The sequence below is a fragment of the Mizuhopecten yessoensis genome, unplaced genomic scaffold, assembly GCF_002113885.1.
Source record: "Mizuhopecten yessoensis strain PY_sf001 unplaced genomic scaffold, ASM211388v2 scaffold3645, whole genome shotgun sequence".
NCBI lineage: Eukaryota > Metazoa > Mollusca > Bivalvia > Pectinida > Pectinidae > Mizuhopecten > Mizuhopecten yessoensis.
Genome location: NW_018405148.1, coordinates 162,282 through 184,658, shown reverse-complemented (window position 1 = coordinate 184,658; position 22,377 = coordinate 162,282). Strand labels below are relative to the sequence as shown.

Sequence of the window (22,377 nt, the reverse complement as noted above, 5' to 3'; positions counted from 1 at the left end):
TCTTGACATTGTGTGACAAGGAAACGATGACTGTAGAATCACACAGTCAACGAGTGGTGATACGGTACGATTTGAACGGCAATGAATTAAACAGGGCTCAAATCACGGCCAAGGGGCACACCATCTTCGTCGTACCTCGGCGACTTTGTACGAACAAATCAGGTTCGAAGGTAGCTGTCACCAACAAAACGGCCGACATATCTACACATTTGGTGCTCCTTAATGAACAGTTAGAGCTAACTTTAAGATACACTGGACACGGAAAGGTACTGTACGGTGATGTAGCCTTCAGCAAAGCAGACGAGCAGTTCTGTGTCAATGATGTGAAGTTTACATCCACTGGGGATATACTAATAGCCGAGGAATGGTCCAAAACGGTCCAACTTTTGTCTCCGTTCTGTCTTCCGTTGTGGGTACTTCTCCATGGCAATGTATCCCCTACATCTGTATCCATACAGAACAATGGTCATATATGGGTTGGCAACAACGACGGATATGTGATGGACGTGTATTGACGAAGTCAGATAACTTGGAAATGCAATTCGTATTCTTCAATTTCAAAGTGCTGAGTGTCTTAGAAAGCTGTTCAAACATTATCACTCGAATTTGTTGTTTTAGTTATCTATGATAGAATTAGAGTATTGATGTAAGTTTTCCATATTTCACTTTTATGTAACTCTATTTACTTTTTCTATCTGAAAGTTTATCATTTATCCTCATTTTCCCCGAATTTATTGTTCATTAACTAGGGAGCTTATCTGAGTAAACTATAACAATTTTGGCACGTTCAACTTGTTAACAATATATCAGTTTAAACTACCAGCCCTGGTTCTTACCCTCCAGAACAGCTGGCCTTAGTTTTCCTGTATGTATATATAGTAGTAGCACGCCGTTCGACTACTGCTGTCACCACTTGCGTGTGAATAGCAGTTACTCTTTTCATATATTTGTTATTATATATATTCTATACATTCTGGGAAATGGTAAGTGACCATGAATACCACAAGGTTTGGACGGTGACTATTATAAGATCTGTAGAAGGTACACAGGTCTCAAATACATGTTGCAGCTCTATCATACGTTCACAGCTATGTATAATCAGTTATCAATTAAGTTTTAACGAAGTATGTAATGGTCATCGACCTCTGTGGTATCAGTATGCATAGTTATCCAGTTATAACAAGAGTGAAAACATGCATGGCCAGATCGGGATTCGCATTAAGGGGCCCCCGAGCTCTAGGCAGACGTTCCTACATATTGAACAACCTGGTCGTCGGCTATCGACCAAGCCCATTTGCGCTACACTACCTTTGCCCGTACAACGCCCATGATCTACAGTAGAAAATTAGCTGATATCAATCAATCACAAACTATAAAAATTAGATAAAAAATGTTGATGTCTCTTTAGTTCTTGTTGTTGGTGATTTGTCCTTAGTAACTTTTATTAGCCTGGTCTACGATGTCTTGTTCTCTTTTGTTCCGTAACTCCTCAGTCCTATTGTTAACTATTTTCAACAGTTACAAAAATATCAGCACATTTACCAGAAAGTGACTAAATCTTCAACAAAAATATAGCCACAATTTCAATTTTTAATTCATAAGGTATCATAAAAACAAACAAGCTAATAAATTGCACAATTGTCATACAATTCGATTTTTTTTAGGTCATGGTGTGTTTCGTTGTTTCAGATACTTAGTCCCGTTTTGTCACGGTGTATGTCTGTTGAAAGATGCCTAACAATGTTTTGCCACGGTGTATGCCAATGCTTGCGGTGATGGAACATGTTTTGTCAATTTAGTCTGTCCCAACTGCTGGAAGTTGGCTTATGTTCAGGTATAAGATTTGTTTTTTTATTTAGATATTGACATTTACATATGCTTTATAATCAGATGTGTACAATAACAGTCTCAGATATATCATGCCCAAGTAACATGTTTATTCATCAGCACCAGCCAGGGGACCAATATCCATCGAAATTTTGAGGGTTGGAAGCTGCAGAGCCTTTTGGGGAATTAGCGGGAATCATCTGTTTGTGATATTCAGCCATTTTCTTGCTCAGCTCCTCCGCAATATCCCAGTGTGACAGGGACAAGTCGTGATGTTCATACGGGTCATCTAAACACGGAACAAGAATATTTTCATTTTAGAAGATATCACATCTTATAGATATGCGATGAACAAGTATATTTCACAATACGATTTGACATAAAATGTCTTAAAGCGGGAATTGTCAATCAAGCAATCTTAAGGATAAGATATGGTGTTCCGAAAATGTAGGGATACGACCAGGTGGCCTGTAAGGGTAAGCGTCTTCTGCTTCATCGACGAAATCCACCTGGTAAATATAGTTTTAATCCAAGTAATGCCACGTCCTAATAGCGAGAACATTAATCCAACAAAACGAAGTCTACATACCCTTTAAATTGTAAAGCTCCCTTCCAAGCCATTGAACGTTTCCTTGTTTGGCATATCGCTCGTCGTTGGTGGTATTTATGTCATTCTTCTTCGTTTGGAGGTTTATTGTTTCCGTTTCCGGTTTGTACCATCCAGGATACAGTCCGGGGTATCCTTCTATCAGTTTGTAATCTCCCACTCTGTTCAAATAAATATTTAGCTAATATTAAGATATATTGGAAAACATGTACATGTATAAACAGATATTTTTTTGGCAGAATAAATAAATATCATGATCGTATGACTTTTTTATTTCATATTAACTAGTGAATTAACATAAATTAGTTTTGTAAATTTTTACTTAACCGCCGGAAGATAAACAAAAAGCAATATTAACCAATAAGAACGGTACGTTCTATTCACTGCAGGTAAAACTGCAGCTTTTCTGTTCGATGCAGATTAAGCGACAGTAAAATTAGCTTTTGTTTAGGTACCTCTTTGCTAAGAACACTTTATTGTTTATCTGACTTTTTAACATTTTCCTGCAGAAACGACAGAATTGAGTTGATTGGCACATTGAAACTAGTGTGCAGTGTTGTTGTCATATAAGATGATGTCGAAGATAACGCACAATTTGAGAAACTTAGTGATGCTTATTTTGAAACTTTTTACATGTACCTGATAGCCGCATGTCCTTGTAAAGGGGGATTCATATCGTCCAAGTTGTATATGAACTCAGTTCGTTTGGACGGGGCACCGGTCCTCAGACTTTCCCATTGGTCAAGTCCATCAATGTCCTTTTCTTTGGGAACATAAATAAGACAACGTTACTCTCAATACACCTGAACTGCTAATTTTACAGTTAATATGGCAAACGTCTACGCGTTACAAAATGTTCATTTTATATTGTGACGACAATCTGTTGATATGTTCAAGTTAGGATTTGCCAACTTATGCTTAAGGTAATAGGATTGTGTCGCCATTTCTCAGTAGAATTTATTCAAAATTTGTAGATTTATTGCTTTGAAGTAAAGAAAATTTTCTGCCACAAAAAAGGTGTAGGTTGTCAGAATTTTAAGGATTTTAAAACGAAATTTATGTAAAAAGGAGTGAATTTTGAAAAAAAAATGAAACACACAATTTTTTGCAAAATATTGTCAATAAAAATGATACTAACATAGATTAGTATTGCATTAATGTATATCAATTTCATAAATGCTGAAATTGTGTACAATTAATTATCTATAAACGATTAAAAATTGACATTTTATAATAAAAGCATGTACACATAGTAACTGCATGCAAGAGTTATCGTTCTTGAAAAACTTCACAGTAGTGAAATAGGTAGCCGGTTTCTGAAGAACAGAAAAATGGACACATGTGACTCATTGATTAAAAAACCCTGAATTAATGCCTGGATTGCTTTGCAATAATTTAATATTGAAAGAACACACTGTTCTGTCAATAAAAAGCATACAATATTCATCACTTTAATATTAAACATTAGATTATGCGGAAATTGTGATACTTTCTCCCTACATTGGATTTGGACTAGGGATGTACTTCCTATTTCCGTTTAGCAATACACTCCTATGACCTTAAGTCTGGCGGCTAACGTTTAATGTCCACTGACCACAACATGACCATAGTAGGAAACAAAAGCATGTATAGTTCATCAATACCATTAACAAGACCTTTTTAACATAGGGATATATATAACACCTTGCATCCCAGTACACTGAACTCGGAACAGACACAAATAACGCATAGTCACTTATATCAAGCGTATAGACGGTTGATGGAAGTTTTTGTAAAATCAACCTAAACAATAGTCTTTTTCCAGTTTATTTATCTACTACTATAAAGACTGTCCATTAGGGTATATATGTGTAAAATTTCGAGTTGAAACAAACATTGTTGAAGGTATTTGATGCGTTATTTTACTTTGAACACTGTTCACTTTCAGTAAGATTTACCATTGTATTACCTGTAAACAGTTTTATGTACTCTAACGAACTATTTTTTATCAGTCAGCAATGATCGTTGACATTAAGTGAAGACTTGTAAACACCTTAGAGTAACAGGAATTCATACGTACCGCACAAATGCTGCGTTTAAGGATAGGGGTTGTCACTTTTGAGCATAACATCTCCAGAGGCGAACACAAATGATCGCAGAGTCGAACTGTTTCATAGGAACAGTGAATACGAAGTTTCATCTGATACTTTTTGTTAAAGAATGCTAGAAATGCGATGTTCTTGATCCATAAAAATGATCTATTTTTAAACTCTGTCGGACCACTTAATTGTTATCTGTTAACCAATATCATCATCAGAAATCTAAATAATAGTCATACAAAGATATGGAAACATCGCTACAAGAAATTTCAATAGTTTTACAATATTTCAAATGTAAGTTTGTATAAAATAGCCAGGTTGTGCAGATACGTCCATTTCGTTTGAGGCATAGAATCCACTCCAAAAATACAGTCTTTAAATTGGTATTACTCACCAATAATTATTAATTATTTAAAATTCATGAGAAGGCATAAAACAGCTTATTTCTTCATCTAAATGTAAATGTCACCGAAAATAAACATTTAAAAAAATTGAAAGACGCATCAAATACCTTTAAGGACTCCAACCTTTACTGATATCAACACTTATGCGCAGTCTTAAAAATAATAGTTTATTAAACTGAATTATCATATAATTAAAAATTTCCCGCAATCCATTGGCCGGATCCTATACACGTGACCATTCCTAAAAAAGACATGTAGACTGGTTATCCGATGAGTATCGAATTCTAAATAAAGCCTATATGGAAATTCCCTGCAACCTGTCGTAGCGCATGCGCAGTTAGACCGAAACGCGATCTGTCAGACTACAACAGAAGATGGCTCCTGGCGAACGCTTCGCCACCGTTATATCTCAAAGTTTTCAGAAACTGCTGGAAGATAAAACTCCTGTAAATTGAAAAGGGCCATTGAACACGTAGTGCGTGTCTGTCATGCTTTTCATTAAAAGAAAAGAACATTGACGATGTCTTCAAAAGCAAGCTATGACGGTGAATTGTTGGATTCAACCCTGGCTTGATTTTACACGGATGCTCGTTCCAGTAAAGGTGAACTATACAAGAGGTCAACTCTCAAGTCTATAAGGCATGGATTGAATATATATTTGCAGGAATTTGGACATCATCAACGGTACAGAAAGTCCCAAGTCAAAACGAACGTTCCAAGCCATGTCCATTGAACTCAAAAGGCAGGGCCTAGGAGGAATTGAGCATCAGCCACATATCGAAATTTAATTGTTGAAGCATTTTTGAAGAATATAATAAAACAGTTATGGGCTTTTCTGCAGGTAAGTGTGATGTGATATTAACCTCAGACCATTGCCTAAGCTAATTTAAAAAGAAAGAAAAAAAAAGAAAAAAAATCCACTCAGCGTTCCCGGGCTTGATATATTTGACTCAGCGTTATTGGTGCATGTCCACAATTAAGTGTATCGGGATACCCAGTGTGATGTACAGGGGGACCAATTATAATTCTTCGATACATATATTTTTCTTTATTGTTCTTAAAAAAAAGCAAACTTATTACCATACCTGGTGTACCACCGGCGGCAGACAATATGGTTGGCATCCAGTCAACAGCGTGCATCATACTGGAGGACGTATAAACGAGCACAGTTATATCAGTTAACTAATGTGACATACATATATATAAGAATTAACAATAACCCGATCGTCATCAATGCATGTATTCCTATACTCCTTCTACTTGTGTTGTCAACCATTTAGCCTAAAGTTCGATTCATAACATAAACTATTAACATATCATTACACGTTATCCCCACAACAGCGCATTGGATTGTAGTGAGTTGATCGCATGACTTTACAATCACTGTGTGATAACGACACCGGATATTGCTACCAGGCAGGCGGATATCACACGAGTTGGACTGCAGTTGAAGGTGAGATTTTTTCTATATTTTCCTTACTTTAGAGGCTGTAATGTGCTTGAGGCTTTTTTTATCAATAGCTCACATTTCACCGTTTACTTAAACCATAGAAAACATTCATATATGAGTCAACTAAATAAAGATGTATCTACATTACACACATTCATTGTGTCAGTGAAAGCATGGTATTAAATGAAATTTCGTCGAACTTTACGGCAACTTGAATGTTTGATTTTAGATTACTGTACGACATCATGGAAATTGCAAGTCGCCGTACAATAGTTTAATAGTATGTCAGCATATTTCTCATAATTTACAACGAGTTCGAAAATACGATAAATGTATGTAATGCATATACATATCAATTAGTTATAAGTATTGCAACTTGTTCCAAAAAAACCCACTGCAAATATCAATTCAGACACGTGATAAGTACCACTCGTGAGTTTTCGCCAGGCGGCGTGTTTGCAAGAATAAATATTGATACAAGATGCTCTTTCTAACGGGAAGTGTCGACGGTTCCCGATTGAGACTGATATTTCTTGTATCGCAATGGTTGTATGTGTTAAAACTTAATATTTTTCTTGTAGTTATGAATTGAATTGTAAAAAATCTTTACTATTATAACTCTGTTCTAATTTTTAATGAATGGATTATACTTGTATAGCCAAATAACGAATTCTAATGTCAAAACGCTGTTTTTATAGCTTGAATAATAATATAGAGAAAGACGATTCCCGTTGTGTTGACAAGATTGATCATGTTTAGACCAAGGGTAATGGATTATAAGTTTACCGAACAATATTAACTGTAGCGATGATTAGGCTTACTAGCTAGTGTTTTCGTCTCCTTGAGTACCTCGGTGCTCAGATGTAGTTCCCCGGACGCATTTTGCAAGGGAATTATGATTGATGAAATTTGAGTACGAGAGACATTAACGCTATTTTCTTTCTCTGTCATGTGATCAGTTTAAATCCAATCAGATGTTATATAGGTGATGTATAATATCATTTGCATTATTTCCGATTTGACAATGGATTGAATATCAGGATATACCCGATATAACAATAGCATTACATGTATATTTCTTTACAATATCTTCGAACATGTTTGTATACAATATAAATTTGCTCTGACCCGTTATATGTATATCCGGTTTTTTCCAGTCCTTTTCCGCTGATAAAAGCTGTCGCCCGGGTCCCGCCCTCGTATATAGTGATTTTCCCGCCTCGAAGTGGGTAGTTGTTACCGTGGAAGAGTGGCCATCCCCCATTCTATCAACACAAAAGATGAAAAATCAATCGAGGAAGTAACGATGAAATTAGTTTGGATTTTGAGTTTTGGGTTGATCGAACTAGATACTATTGTCGTTACCTTTGCCTAAGTTTGTCTAGTTAGAAATATACAAAATCTTTTAAACATAATTTTACAATTTTTAGCTGAAACAGTCAATTATTTTCTTAAATTGACGTACAATGTATTTGATTTAAACCGTACAATACTGATATCAAGATACAAGGTTATATATAGTCAACTTTGAAGACTGACGGTCCACCAGGAGATATGTAATCATATGTTTTCATTGTGACTAAAAAAAATCATTAGAAATAAAAATTGGTAAGCGCCTATTACATATAATAATGCCATGCAGAAAGCGATCAAAGCATACATTCTTATTACATGTATTGCCAATTCGTCCTCATATAACTCATCATTGGTTCTTAAGGTCATTGGAGTGTATTGATAAACGGAAACAGGAAGTACATCCCTAGTTGAAAATGTAGGGATAAAGTATCACAATTTCCGCAAATTCTAATGTTTAATATTAAATTGATGACTATTGTATGTTTATTATTGACATAGCAGTGTGTTCTCTCAAAATTAAATTATTTCAAAGCAATCCAGGCATTAAATCAGTTTTTTTTTATCAATGAGTCACATGTGTCCATTTTTTTTGTACTTCAGGAAACCGGCTACCTATTTCACTACTGTGATAACTCTTACCTGCAATTACTATGTGTATATGGTTTTATTATAAAAAGTCAATTTTTATATCGTGTATAGAGAATTAATTTTATACACTTTCATCATTTATTAAATTGATATACATTAATGCAATACTAATATGTGTCAGTATCATTTTTATTGACATTATTTTGTAAAAATATTGTGTCTTTCTTTTATTTTTCAAAATTCACTCCTTTTTACATAAATTTCCATTTAAAATCCTTAAAATTCCGACAACCTATATTTTTTTGTGGCAGAAAATTTTCTTTACTTCAAAGCAATATAACTACAACATTTGAAGAAATTCAACTGAGAAATGGTGACACAATGCTATTACCTTAAGGTAAAATTATTGAAAATATATGTCCACAGTAATCCGAAATAAATATCAAATAGAGAAAGGTGGGAGATGCCTGGAAAACCATTAAAAAGTTATAATTTTACAACCCATGTCTTTCTAGCATTTACACCATGACTTACGTCGTCGGTGAAAATTAAACTTGCGTGCTAAATTTAACAACCTGACTTTCGTCGGTTGTGTTCGTAAAACTGGTGTGCTACAGTTAATATCCTGACTTACGTTGACAGTGAAAACAAAAGTGGCGTGCTACAGTTGATATCCTGATTTACGTCGTCAGTGAAAACAAAAGTGGCGTGCTACAACTCACAACCTGACTTACGTTGGCAGTAAAAACAAAGGGGCGAGCAACAATAGACACTCTGACTTACGTCGTCCATGAAAACAAATATAGCGAGCAACATTGAACACCCTGACTTACGTCGTCAGTGAAAACAAAATTGGCGAGCTACAACTCACAACCTGACTTACGTCGTCAGTGAAAACAAAATTGGCGAGCTAAAACTCACAACCTGACGTACGTTGCCAGTGAAAACAAAAATTACAAGCTACAACTCACAACCTGACTTACGTTGGCATTGAAAACAAAAATGACTAACAACAATTTGCAACCTGACTTACGTCGTCAGTGAAAACAAAAATGGCGTGCTACAATTAACACCCCGACATTTGTCGTCGAGAAAAACAAAATCGCATGCTTCAATGAACACCCTGACCTACGTCGGCTGTGAGCACGAAACGTATCTTTTTTACAATTAACATTATTACTTACGTCGGCGGTGAAGACGAAAAGTGTCTCGTCATACATGCCATTTTCCTTCAGAGCGGCAGTCACATTCCCTACCAAGTCGTCCATTGCCGTCACCATACCTTAACATAGTATTTTATACATTCACAGCTAAACCAAAACATTTAAGGACATGCCTTTCCTTACAGTTAATGTAAAGAATGCAGCTGCATTTTTGAGAGAATTGCATTGTATTGGAACTTATGTTTTCAATATTAAATAATCAAATGCATCGATATATTTGAAAATATACATACGAAACTGATATTATTTTATTTGTAAAGTTTACATGAAAGATATTAAATTTTCTAAGTCTAGTCTTAGATATAGCGTTGTTTGACGATATGATAACATTGAATGTTGAGATTAAAAATATGAAATATGTTAAAACTTAGTGAAGAATAAAAGCTGATTACGATCACAGCAACAATGCACATATTTTCTGAGCTGTACAAAGGCATGTATTATCAACCCATCTATTACTCACCGGAGTATTTCCTTCTTCCTTCATTCTTTATGTTGCTGTACATATTCTCATAACTTACGGGAACCTGAAATCAGTATTAATTATTTCTTACCGTCTTTGTCCTATATTTATGTTGGCACATACTGTCAAAAAGTATTAAATAAAAGTATAAAGTTATTAACAGGGACAACGAAATAAATTAATATTAATTAATAAGTTTCTTATTAAAACTATCAATAGTGTATATCTTATGTAAGTTTATGGGATATGGATATTCTACCCCGAGGGTGTAGAATATCCATATCCCACATTCATATACCTTCATCATAATTGAATCCACCTCAACCCGCCCCCCCCCCCACACACACACAAACACACACACACACCCACACACACACAACAATTTTATATAAAGCATTTAGAACTAAAATTTGCAGCTGAAAGGTTTTGGTTTAAACACCTTTACCCATCTTTTGTTGGCATTCAGTGAACAATGACAATACATTTAGTTATTGTGTTAATATAAAGTATGCTACCTCGATCGGCTCATGGACAGACTGGAATGGGAAGTACAGGTAGAATGGCTTGCTCTTGTCGTGTTGGGATATCACCTTCCGTGCACGATCGGCATAGACATACTGAAATTGAATTGCATTTTATTAAAAAACAGTTTTCCTTCAAATGCTTCATTGTCAAGGATATAAGTATATAAGCGGAATGAACGTTATCGTTACTTTAATCTGTGTCTAATAAGATATTATAATTTTTGATGATTCCAATCAGGGATTAAGGTAGAAAGCTCACAAGCTCTGTTTTTTGTCGTGTCACTAAGAAAGAAGTGCTCCAATTTGTTCAGCATTTTTTCTGACTTGGAGTTGCTATACCAAAGCGTTTTATCCGATTGAAATTTATCAATTATCTTTTTCTTTCACTAAAAACATCACTGCTGTGGCGATGGGACTCCCGCGCCTCTTTTTAATAAAGCATTTCCACTGCACTGCTGGTCATAATAGTTGTTTTGCATTTTCCAGTAACATCACCGGGAATATTCTCTTGAAAGGCTATAATTTTATACATAATTTATTGCCAATTTATTTGAACAAGGGATTAGGCATAAGTTATTACAACTTATCACAGCCTTTTCTCGTCATACATTTACAATTACATTATAAAAATGAGAATAGGCATAAACATGAAGTAGAATATCTAATATTCACACAAACACAAATACACAACATAAAAAGACACCGTTGAAATCATATTGCTGAATTTGATAAAATGATGCACATGTCTCAAAACGTAACAGTTAAGGGATACAGAAATATCTCAACCGACAAACAAAAAAGCTCTAAATATGAATACTGGGACATTCAAATGTCAAAACATAATACGCCTGACATTGCCAAAAAGTTGACTCTCAAAGGAAAAGTGAAAGGCATATTCTCACACATCCTCGATATCCAGGGGTAACGCTCACTTTCGTTTTCTACACCCCTGGAATATGTCATGGCAAAATTGAAGGCACGAAGATAGCTGTTTGATTGGTCTCAGGTAAAAAAAAAAACTGACCAATCGCTAGGCTGATACCTGAAGATTACAAAGGAGAAACGCCCGACTTCAAAGTCTGTCAACTTTTACCGTTACGTGACCGCGATATTCTTTTGATGTATATCAAAGGATCGAATTAGTCTCCTTGTCTCATCAACAAGGTGGCGCACACCGAGTCTTCAATTTTGCTATGACATATTCCAGGGGTGTAGAGAGCGAAAGTGAACGTAACCCCTTTGGATATCGAGGATGATTCTCACATGGATGTCCACAGATGCAAATTGGACTTCCGAGAAAATTCACTATAAAGGTCACTAGATAGGAGAGTTGGTTGTACATTTAAGGTAAGAGAGTTTTAAAAAATATATGGAAAACAACGATCGTACTGATAAACCTGGCGAGTTCCAGCTTGTAAGAGTGGAAGGTATAAAGGAGAGATTTGTAAGAGTAGCCCAAGTAGAGGAACTTGAAAGGCAGCAACATATCATGTTCTTTGTATATAAAAATAAAGAAAAAGAAAACAAATAACAGCGAAATAACCCCTTAATGCCTGCGTACAAAACAGAATAGTGGAGCTTTCTACCTAAAATCAACAGTATATTATAGATATTCATATTTAATCATTGTATAGCAAATGATAATTACAAAAAAACATAACACATACACGCATACAATTATTGAGTAACCTGTAAGGCATTGAGCGTCAACAATATACATGGCCTGATTTACAATTTATTGCTGCAATATCAATGTGTTCAGTCTTGAATATTGATTTGCCAGTATTTAAAAGTACAACTAATTATCATATACGGTAGAAGATTTACCTTTGCGTTCCAGTTATCCGTTTTAGTTAGACGTTTTCAAAGTTCACCTTTCACCTTAATAAAGTCGACTGTATTTGGATTTCAATTGATTACTTCAATAGGAACTCGTGGTGTATATAATAGATGGCATTTGAAGTGTTTTAAGGTTGCGTATACACTTACGGTTGAATATTTCGTGGTATCCGGCATAATGGGTTGTTTATCGTCCCTGAAATCCTTTCCACCAGCTGTTTCAAACACACCAATAAGTTTTGCATCGTAATAAAGGATGTATATCTGGAGAAATCAAAACTTTCCTGTATTAAACTTTTTTCTCATATGCATTTTTGGAAAATTGAGTTAATAGCTGTTATGACCATTTGCAGGACACAATCATACAATATCTTCCAAGTGTGTTATCAGATATGCATGAATAAACTCCTTTAACTAAGTCTTTTATCTCAGAAAATCAATTTAAGTTACTCCCACCCCTAATTTGTTAATGACAAAATACTCATTTTTTCACCACTAATTGCAGATTTAACACTTGATATAAAAAGTTCTGCTACATGTATTATACGGTTTTAAATATTTAGCAGATCGAAAGAAAATCGGTTTCTCTTTCAAAAACAGCCATAAAAATGAGGGGGGGGGGGGGGGGGGGGGGGGCGTGTGCTTCTATTTTGGTCCTATTATGATTTGTTTATTTTCACCATTTCGGGGTCAAAAATTAAAAGTACTTCAGTTACACTTAATATGTAAAATAAAATACCAAGAATGTATAGTTTTTTCCATTTTGTTGCATATTATGTTCATTACATTGAACATTATGAAGTTGTACAGCGAAAATGAATTTGCTACAATTAAAAATGGCGACACACTGACGAATTAAAAGATCAATCAAGCTTCAAAACGGTGAAATTTTGGCTGTTCGTGAAGCGCAAAAAATATACCAAAATAAACATTTTCAAAATGGCCGCCTAATTGGTCAACATATATCTAGATATTTGACACATTTTAAGATGCTATTAAAATTAATCATACTTTGTTAAATATTACAAAATACCTTAGGGACTTGAACGTGATTGAAATATCAGAAGAGTACATCCTTAATGCTTGTTTCATTAGTGAATAAATACCATGTTATTTAAGTGTTATATATGTAAAATAGTGATTGACACGAGTTTGAGATTCTATTATCAAATGCGTCCCTCAAATATCAAAAATGTCACATTTTTGGGAAAAGTTTATAGGAAAATATATGGAAAACCAACACAACTTTATTAATATCATATTTCCAGTTCCTGATGTGGTTACATTGTGTGACGTCACAATGTGGTAAGAAAACAATTAACCTGCCACTTACAAAATTAGAGATAATAAAGTCCCACCCGTATGAGTAGAATAGACTTACCCACAGTTCTGTTATAGTATTGCTCCTGGCCCTGATAAAATCCATAGAACGAGTCAAATCCTCGGTACGTTGGGGTACATTCCCACTTACAGAATCCCAGATGCCATCTGGAAATATATAATCATTTTATTTTCACGACATGATACAAACTTATGTCCAGTGAAACAAGTTGAAAAATGATACAATAGCGTCAACAAAATCGCTAAACAACGTTGGTGCGGAAAGCTAGCATGATGTACCATGGAGACTCACAATGACTACGTGAAATATATTGTACTCAAACAAGTAGTGAGTATTGTTCGTACTATAATTATGCATTGGAACTTGTGTACAAACTTTTATTAACACCGATCCCTTATTAAGCTTAATAAACTCTGTCTGCGTATAAATTAGCGTATACGCAATGACAAAAGGCTCGGCGGATTGATACCTATTTCAAATATGGCGCCCTTCTCGTTCAGCGAGATAACTGTTTGATGACAGCCATTGTTTTGTGTACAACAAAGGGATGCTGACCAACTTCTTATTCCTTGGATGCACATTAAAAATTCTTTGGTAAAGTAAAAAATGGCGGCTTCTGATTGCGACGTTCGACCGCGTCACTACCAGACAAGCGTGTCAATGCGTGTACATAACAACCGTTTTAAATTAATAAAAATGTTCGAAATGCTACTTATATTACTCATTTAAAGATTTTAAAGTGATATAGAGAAAATAAATAGTGTTGTTCACCGCGTATTTTATAAATTTATCCATATATCGATGTAGATTCGCTGGAACTACGGCTACCAAAGTTACCATCGTAGCAACCCGCTTCGACTGTTTTCTTCTTTGTATAGCATTTGTTCATTATTTATGATGTAAACATAAGTATTGACCTTCGTTTTGACGGCGTATACATATTTTTTATGGAGCTCTAGCGCGCACCATAGACAATACTCTTTGCCACCTGCGTTTGAAAAATATCACTTTTAAGCAAAATGGCTTATTATTGTAATAACAGCGAGACAATAATGTACAGCTTTATCGTCGTGATAATAATCATCACAATGTGCTTTAGATGTGGACACAGCATTCACGGTCAGATAAGACGGACGTGATAGCGATTTACGTGAGGTATACTTACTTTCCTATGGCGTGCGTTTCATATCCCAGTTTCTTTAGATATTGGGGGAGGAACGGTTTATTGAAGGGTGAACACACTGCTTGCTGAGGTAACAGAGCTCCATGCTAATGTAAAAAGAAAAAATGCAAATTGAAATGAGCTTTTAATTATACTTATGTCATTTCACATATCATAGATATATTTATTTGCATACATTTAACTATATCAGTGTGTGCTGAAAGACACTATGACTTTTGAAAGTGTAAGATATGTATCAATAGAAAGTTTAAAGACATACACTTAAATGCAATGTTTATACGATATTGAAGAATAGTATTACCTGAAGTCCAGCTTTGAAAGGATACACCCCTGTCATGAAAGCATTCCGGGACCTGATATTAGTAAAATATTGTCGTCATTCACGTTGATCATACAAACAATAGTTGTTTATGACTTGTTTCGGTAATATACATAATTAGGTTCTATAATAAATTGATTAAATGATTTATAGGGTCTTAAAGATGTAGTAACCTTATATATATATATATATTGTTATATGACAGTCGTTGAAGAGTAAGTGCCCTTACAAAACCTGTACACGCCAAGATACAGTAAAGTATAATGATAACGGCCTATCAGTACAAAGCCTTGTCATCAGGAAAATCGCGAAGCGCTTGCAAACTATAATTTTGGTAAACTGTTTCTGTATCTCTTAAACGATATGAATTCTTTATAATCAACGTGAAAACAGCTCCCGTTGGAAATAATCCGAGGAAACTATCTATTTGTCATAATAAAGCTATACTCACGGTGTACATACGGGCTGTACGTAGGACTGGTTAAGTATGACTCCCTCGTACGCCAGCTTGTCAATGTTTGGGGTGATCATGTCGGGGTTACGAAACCCTACATCGTTCCAGCCTTTAAACGACGGTTATCATTGATAATAATTATAACATATATATATATATATATAATACTATAAATACAAATACAGAGAGATTCTAAGTACCTCCCAAACGCGTTCACCTCTTTAGAGGTTCATCAAGGGAACTGTTTTATACTATAATTATAATAATGTCCTTTTCGCCATAGAAACACTGACAAATTATCTATTGGATGAAGTATTTTTAATAAAGTGAAATGAAATGTAGACTTTTTGTACGGATGGTCTCCCTTGTGGCAAGTTTTCTAATTCAACACTTTACTTTTGAAATAGCAGAAAGGTTTTATGTCACCGTATGTGGACAAAAGTTTGGATCTGTATATTAAAATATTCATACGATTAGTAGCAACACTGTTTTAGTAAAGTTTAGAGTTTCACTGCCCAGAGCACAGGGACCTGAGAATTTGTCACAGCTATATATTTGGACCTAAAATAAGGTGTTCAGAGTAAGTTTACATGTTTAGGGGTTTAGATCGACTTTCGGTAAAAATGTCACTCATATATATGATCATTCGGGGTGTCATTTTTACCGAAAGTCGAATTAAACCCCTTAAACATGTAAACTTACTCTGAACACCTTAGTTTACATGTAGGTACAAATATAGCTATAACAAATTCTCAGGTCCCTGTCGTCCAGAGTATACCGGGTAGATGTCGTCACTTCTAATCAAACCTGACCTACATTAAAGACAGACATATACTTATATTAAGAAATGACAAGAAATATTAGATGCTTACCGTAATCATCGGCTACCATGAACACAATATTCGGTTGTTTGGCATCCCTGCCACCGATCAGCAGTAACAGCGTCAAAGCACACAGAACAGGTAATGTTAGAAAGATCTCCATTTTACTCCAACACCTGTTCGTTGCTTTTGACTAGCTATACTACGTACCCTCCAAATATGTAACACAACCTTTATCACCGAAAACAATCTCGTCATGTGATCATCGACACGTTCATTGATAAATGCAGACTGTTTTTCATTCGTCGTTACTGATCACCTAGCCGACAACATTAATATTATCCAGTTCCTGACCTCGGGTCATAAAATGGGACGTTCTCGATTTAAAAAAAACCACGTGGTTTGTTTACGGAATGGAACCTAACTGTTTACAATCGTCTGTTGGATGTGCTTTTTAAAACCATTTTTGTTAAGTTTAGATTGCTAGGCTTTTGTGAAAGGCTTGCATATAGACTCTATTTCGCAATATTTTGCACTGTGTTTAGGCCTACACTATCAGATGTCAATTATATGACCAAGAACAATTGTTTGGTAAGTTTAGACTGCTAGGCTTCTGTGACAAGCTTGCATATATACATATAGACTCTATTTTTAAATTATGTAAGTTTTTCAATCGTTTAAAATTAACAATGGATGTGGTAATAGCGCAATTAACGTGTAAATTAGTAATTAGTAGTATGAATTAATTTTGGTATGGATGAACAAGTTCTTGTATTTAGAAACAGAAAAATAAATGTTTAATTCATATATTCATAAACTGTGTCATAAATGAATGAAACAGTTTTAATAACATATAAATCACTTACATATCAGAAGTTTGTGTTTTATATATTTCTATGTCGCATACTCAGGGATATCACATTGGGAGTGAACATCCAACAGGATTTATTTTTATGCCACTAAAAAGGACCACATCTAGATTCATTCGAAGATTTGTACTAGAAAATTTATATACAAGAATACATGTGCAGGTTTAATAAATACTCTCTTAAATTTCTCTATCATAGACACAGAATACTACAGCATCACTGTACACATAGGCGAATATTGACATGTGGAATCTTCAAAGGTAACTTTCACGTGGTGAATTAATCACAGGTATTCCAGTGCTTTTCCATGTCAATTCAATTGATTGTATACAGGGTTTTGTGATGAGTATATGAAGGGACTCAATGACACTACGCCTGATTGAACGACAGTAGGTAAAAACGTATCGGTACGTATTAAATGTCGACCCATTTTATGACCCATGGTTAAAAAGTGTGTACAAGCACGTACTTGGATAACAATCTAATTCCGCGGTACAAGGTAGGCGTACCTTCTAGATAAAATGTAGACATTTACTGACAAATAACATTTAATAAGCAAACGGACATGAACGATTTAATATTAGGCCCAGTTTAGTTGGATATCCTAACAGGTTTTGGTCAATACCGGTTTGTGGTATTTTATTTAATTAACATATCTATTTATTCAGTCATTTAAGTTTAGAAATGGACACAAGAGGTGTCCGTGTGTGTTGACGGCGTGGTATATTGTCTGTTTGTGTTGCCGGTGTGGTATATTGACCGTGTGTGTTGACTGTGTGGTGTATGGTCCGTGTGTGTTGACTGTGTGGTGTATGGTCCGTGTGTGTTGACTGTGTGGTGTATGGTCCGTGTGTGTTGCCTGTGTGGTATATTTTCTGTGGGTGTTGACGGTGTTGTATATTGTCCGTGTGTGTTGTCGTTGTGGTATATTGTCTGCGTGTGTTGACGGTGTGGCAAATTGTCTGTGTGTGTAGACGTTGTGGTGTATTGTCCGTGTGTGTTGACGGTGTGGTATATTGTCCGTGTGTGTTGACGGTGTGGCAAATTGTCTGTGTGTGTTGACGTTGTGGTGTATTGTCCGTGTGTGTTGACGTTGTGGTATATTGTCTGTGTGTGTTGACGGTGTGGTTTATTGTCTGTGTGTTCTGTCTTTGTGGTTTATTGTCTGTTTGTGTTGCCGGTGTGGTATATTGTCCGTGTGTGTTGACTGTGTGGTATATTGTCCTTGTGTGTGGAATGTGTGGTATATTGTCTGTGTGTGATGAAGGTGTGGTAAATTGTCTGTGTGTGTTGCCGGTGTGGTGCAAAAGTATATTGTCTGTGTGTGTTGACGGTGTGGTATATTGTCTGTGTGTGTGGAGGTTGTGGTATATTGTCTGTGGGTGTTGAGGGGGTGGAATATTTTCTGTGGGTGTTGACGGTGTGGTATATTGACCGTGTGTGTTGGCGTTGTGGTATATTGTCCGTGTGTGTTGATGGTGTGGTATATTGTCCGTGTGTGTTGACGGTGTGGTATATTGTCTTTGTGTGTGGACTGTGTGGTATATTGTCTGTGTGTGATGACGGGGCGGTATATTGTCTGTGTGTGTTGCCGGTGTGGTACAAAATGTATATTGTCTGTGTGTGTTGATATTGTCTGTGTGTGTTGACGGTGTGGTATATTGTCTGTGGGTGTTGAGGGTGTGGTATATTGTCTGTGGGTGTTGACGGTGTGGTATATTGTCCGTGTGTGTTGACGGTGTGGTATATTGTCTGTGTGTGTTGCCGATGTGGTACAAAATGTATATTGTCTGTGTGTGTTGACGGTGTGGTTTATTGTCTGTGTGTGCTGACTTTGTGGTATATTGTCTGTTTGTGTTGCCGGTGTGGTATATTGTCCCTGTGTGTTGACCCTGTGGTATATTTTCTGTGTGTGCTGACGGTGTGGTCTATTGTCTGTGTGTGTTGACGGTGTGGTATATTGTCTGTTGGTGTTGACGGTGTGGTATATTGTCTGTGGGTGTTGACGGTGTGGTATATTGTCTGTGGGTGTTGACGGTGTGGTATATTGTCTGTTGGTGTTTACGGTGTGGTATATTGTCTGTGGGTGTTGACGGTGTGGTATATTGTCCGTGTGTGTTGACGGTGTGGTATAGTGTCCGTGTGTGTTGACGGTGTGGTATATTGTCCGTTTGTATTGACGGTGTGTTATATTGTCCATGTGTGTTGACGATGTGGTATATTGTCCGTGTGTGTTGATGTTGTGGTATATTGTCAGTGTTTGTTGACGGTGTGGTGTATTGTCCCTTTGTATTGACGGTGTGGTATATTGTCCGTGTGTGGTGACGGTGTAGAATAGTGTCCGAGTGTGTTGACGCTGGTGTATTTTTTGTCCTGGAATACTGGCATTGAAGTCCTTTTAAATTGACGCTTTTGTATATTTNGTAGTGTTGACGGTGTGGTATATTGTCCGTGAGTGTTGACGGCGTGGTATATTGTCCGTGTGTGTTGACGTTGTGGTATCTTGTCCGTGTGTCTTGACGGTGTTGTATACTGTCCGTGTGTGTTGACGTTGTGGTATCTTGTCCGTGTGTGTTGACGTTGTGGTATCTTGTCCGTGTGTGTTGCCGATGTGGTATATTGTATGTGTGTGTTGACGGCGTGGTATATTGTCCCTGTGTGTTGACGGTGTGGTATATTATCTGTGTGTGTTGACGCTGTTGTATTTTTTGTCCTTATGTGTCGATGTTGAAGTATGTATAATTCTTACATGTTGACGCTAAAGTATTTTTTGTCCTTGGGTAATGACGCTATGCTATACTTTGTCCTTGAATACTGGCATTGAAGTCCTTTTAAATTGACGCTATTGTATATTTCGTTAGTGAGCCATAACGCCGTGAAGATAAAAAGTATAAAATATGGCTCGCGTTATTCCAATTCAACATATTTAAAGGAAGAGTACATTTAAAATATGGATTCTCGTTAATTCAGTCATATTTGTTCCCACAAAGCTTAATAGCAGGGACACTTATGAAGAGGTCGGCTTATTTCATGGCCAAAGTTCAAAAACTGTGTACACATTTTTCATGTCTGGTAGATAAACTGCGAACATTTTCAGACGAATTTAAAAAGTATACAAACGTATAGAAGATTAGACTTTAGTTAATTATACAGGTAAATACAAAGGTAAATACACAGGTACATACACAGGTTTATACACAGGTATATAACTAATAAACATGACCCGAACTCATGTTTTTGATAAAGTTTGATAGTTTGAGTAGTTTTAAGTCCGCTTCACTGACTACCGAGTAGTTCGGTTATCCAGCAGTCGAACATTTTATCAAGAGAAATTATCAGCAAAAGTACCGTCTGAATAGTAGGACAACCGCGCGCACATTAGTCGTAAATTGATAGTGTACAACCTGATTAGTGATTTCTGGAAAGTGAACTTCCAGATTAATGTTTGCTTGAATGACTACCGGATTAGTCATGATTTGATATTGTCCTATATGGTTAATGTTTGTCTGATAACGGACTATCAGATTAGTGGTGACTAGATAACCGATGTTTAGCTACAGAAATTTATCTTCATTAATGTTTACATTTATAATATGCTATATTATGCATAATAATGAACACTTTATCAATCAATTACTTCACAATCGAGAAACTTATCAGCAAGTAATTTATTCTAAACGGTTGTTCTTTTCTCAAAATGGATCCTTTTTGTCTGAACAAGCAATGTTTTCACCTTTCAATCGGTCATAATCCATATAGAAGAGAAAGGCTGAACACAGACCAGTTGATAACACATTCGTAACTCTCTTTCCTTTACCTGATTGTTCGGAAACTGTAATGCTTGCTTACGTCTATACCATCACGATACTCCAACCAAAGCTGATAAGAAACACGGGTCATTATATGGACTTAATATATAATGAAAGCCAAAGATGACCATCTAATTACTTAAAATTAAAACACTAAAAATGTAGTTCCTGCTTAACTGTTAAATATATAACACCCCTAATTGCAATGTTCATAGCTATCTTTATTTACATGATAACGTCTAATATCCATGTGTTCCAATGGTTACAAATGTCCTTCCGGTAATGTAAACATATGAGCATTAATTAAATCAAATACACAAATAATGAAATAAACAGAGAACGCCGAAATGACGAACACAAAAAATAAAAAAGGATAAAAATCGTTAAAACTTTTGCAAAAAAAAAGCAGTTAAGAAATACACAAGAAGAATACCAGGCGTTACGGAAATGGAAGCGTCGTCTGCTACATCGGTCACACCCGCGTAGGTAAAATCCAAGTTATGACAAGTTCTCACAGCTAGAACCGGGGAAACTGGGGATCTTGTACATTAACTTCAACCTCGTAAGGTCATGTTATTTGTCACTATGGCAAATGTCACTGTATACTAATTGCTTTACTATATACAAAATGCTACAAATTTGAAATTCGTACGGCATTCGAGGTGTTGTCAATGAAAAACATACGCATACAATTAAGCATAATGCATTTGTTATTGATAAAAATCATACCAAAATTACATTGATAAGCTGACCTTCATAAATTTTGATTTCACAAAAATGCAATGTCACGATATTTGTAACGCTGTAAGGGGTAGAAGTTGTAGACATCATATAAACGTTATTGGAGAAAAATGTGTCCTAACTCTTCGTGATACATATCTATATTTGTCTAAATAGAGAAAGATAATTTTAAAACGTAGCGAAAAAAATGAAACTTAAACAAACAAGCGAAAAGGGTAAGATATCGTGTGAGGTGTGTTCAAGGGGAGGTAACTACAGCTGTACTGTGGTGAGGTGTGTTCAAGGGGAGGTAACTACAGCTGTACTCTGTTGTTGAACTTTTAAAAAAAGGTCATCTACTCGGATTATATATTCTGCGTTTTTTTGTGATATTCTTTTTTGATATGAATGAATAACATTCCATGATGTTCCAATGCACCCAAAGTATTGATATGCAGAAAAATACATCATCATAAACTCTGTTTCTGCTCAGCTAAATAT

General features: G+C 35.7%; 1 protein-coding gene across 1 annotated transcript; it reads right to left on the bottom strand.

The window, feature by feature from the left end:
• Positions 1-1,572: 1,572 nt before the first annotated feature.
• Positions 1,573-16,824, bottom strand: LOC110447887 (arylsulfatase B-like). Its single transcript, XM_021493852.1, has 14 exons — positions 16,530-16,824; positions 15,655-15,766; positions 15,186-15,237; positions 14,867-14,970; positions 13,741-13,847; positions 12,510-12,574; positions 10,512-10,613; positions 9,997-10,060; positions 9,495-9,592; positions 7,495-7,631; positions 6,002-6,060; positions 3,074-3,197; positions 2,417-2,595; positions 1,573-2,116 (listed from the first exon to the last, which is right to left on the bottom strand). Exons 1-14 carry the CDS (start codon positions 16,639-16,641, stop codon positions 1,944-1,946), a joined length of 1,488 nt encoding a protein of 495 aa, XP_021349527.1. The 5' UTR covers positions 16,642-16,824; the 3' UTR covers positions 1,573-1,943.
• Between the last annotated feature and the right edge of the window lie 5,553 nt (positions 16,825-22,377).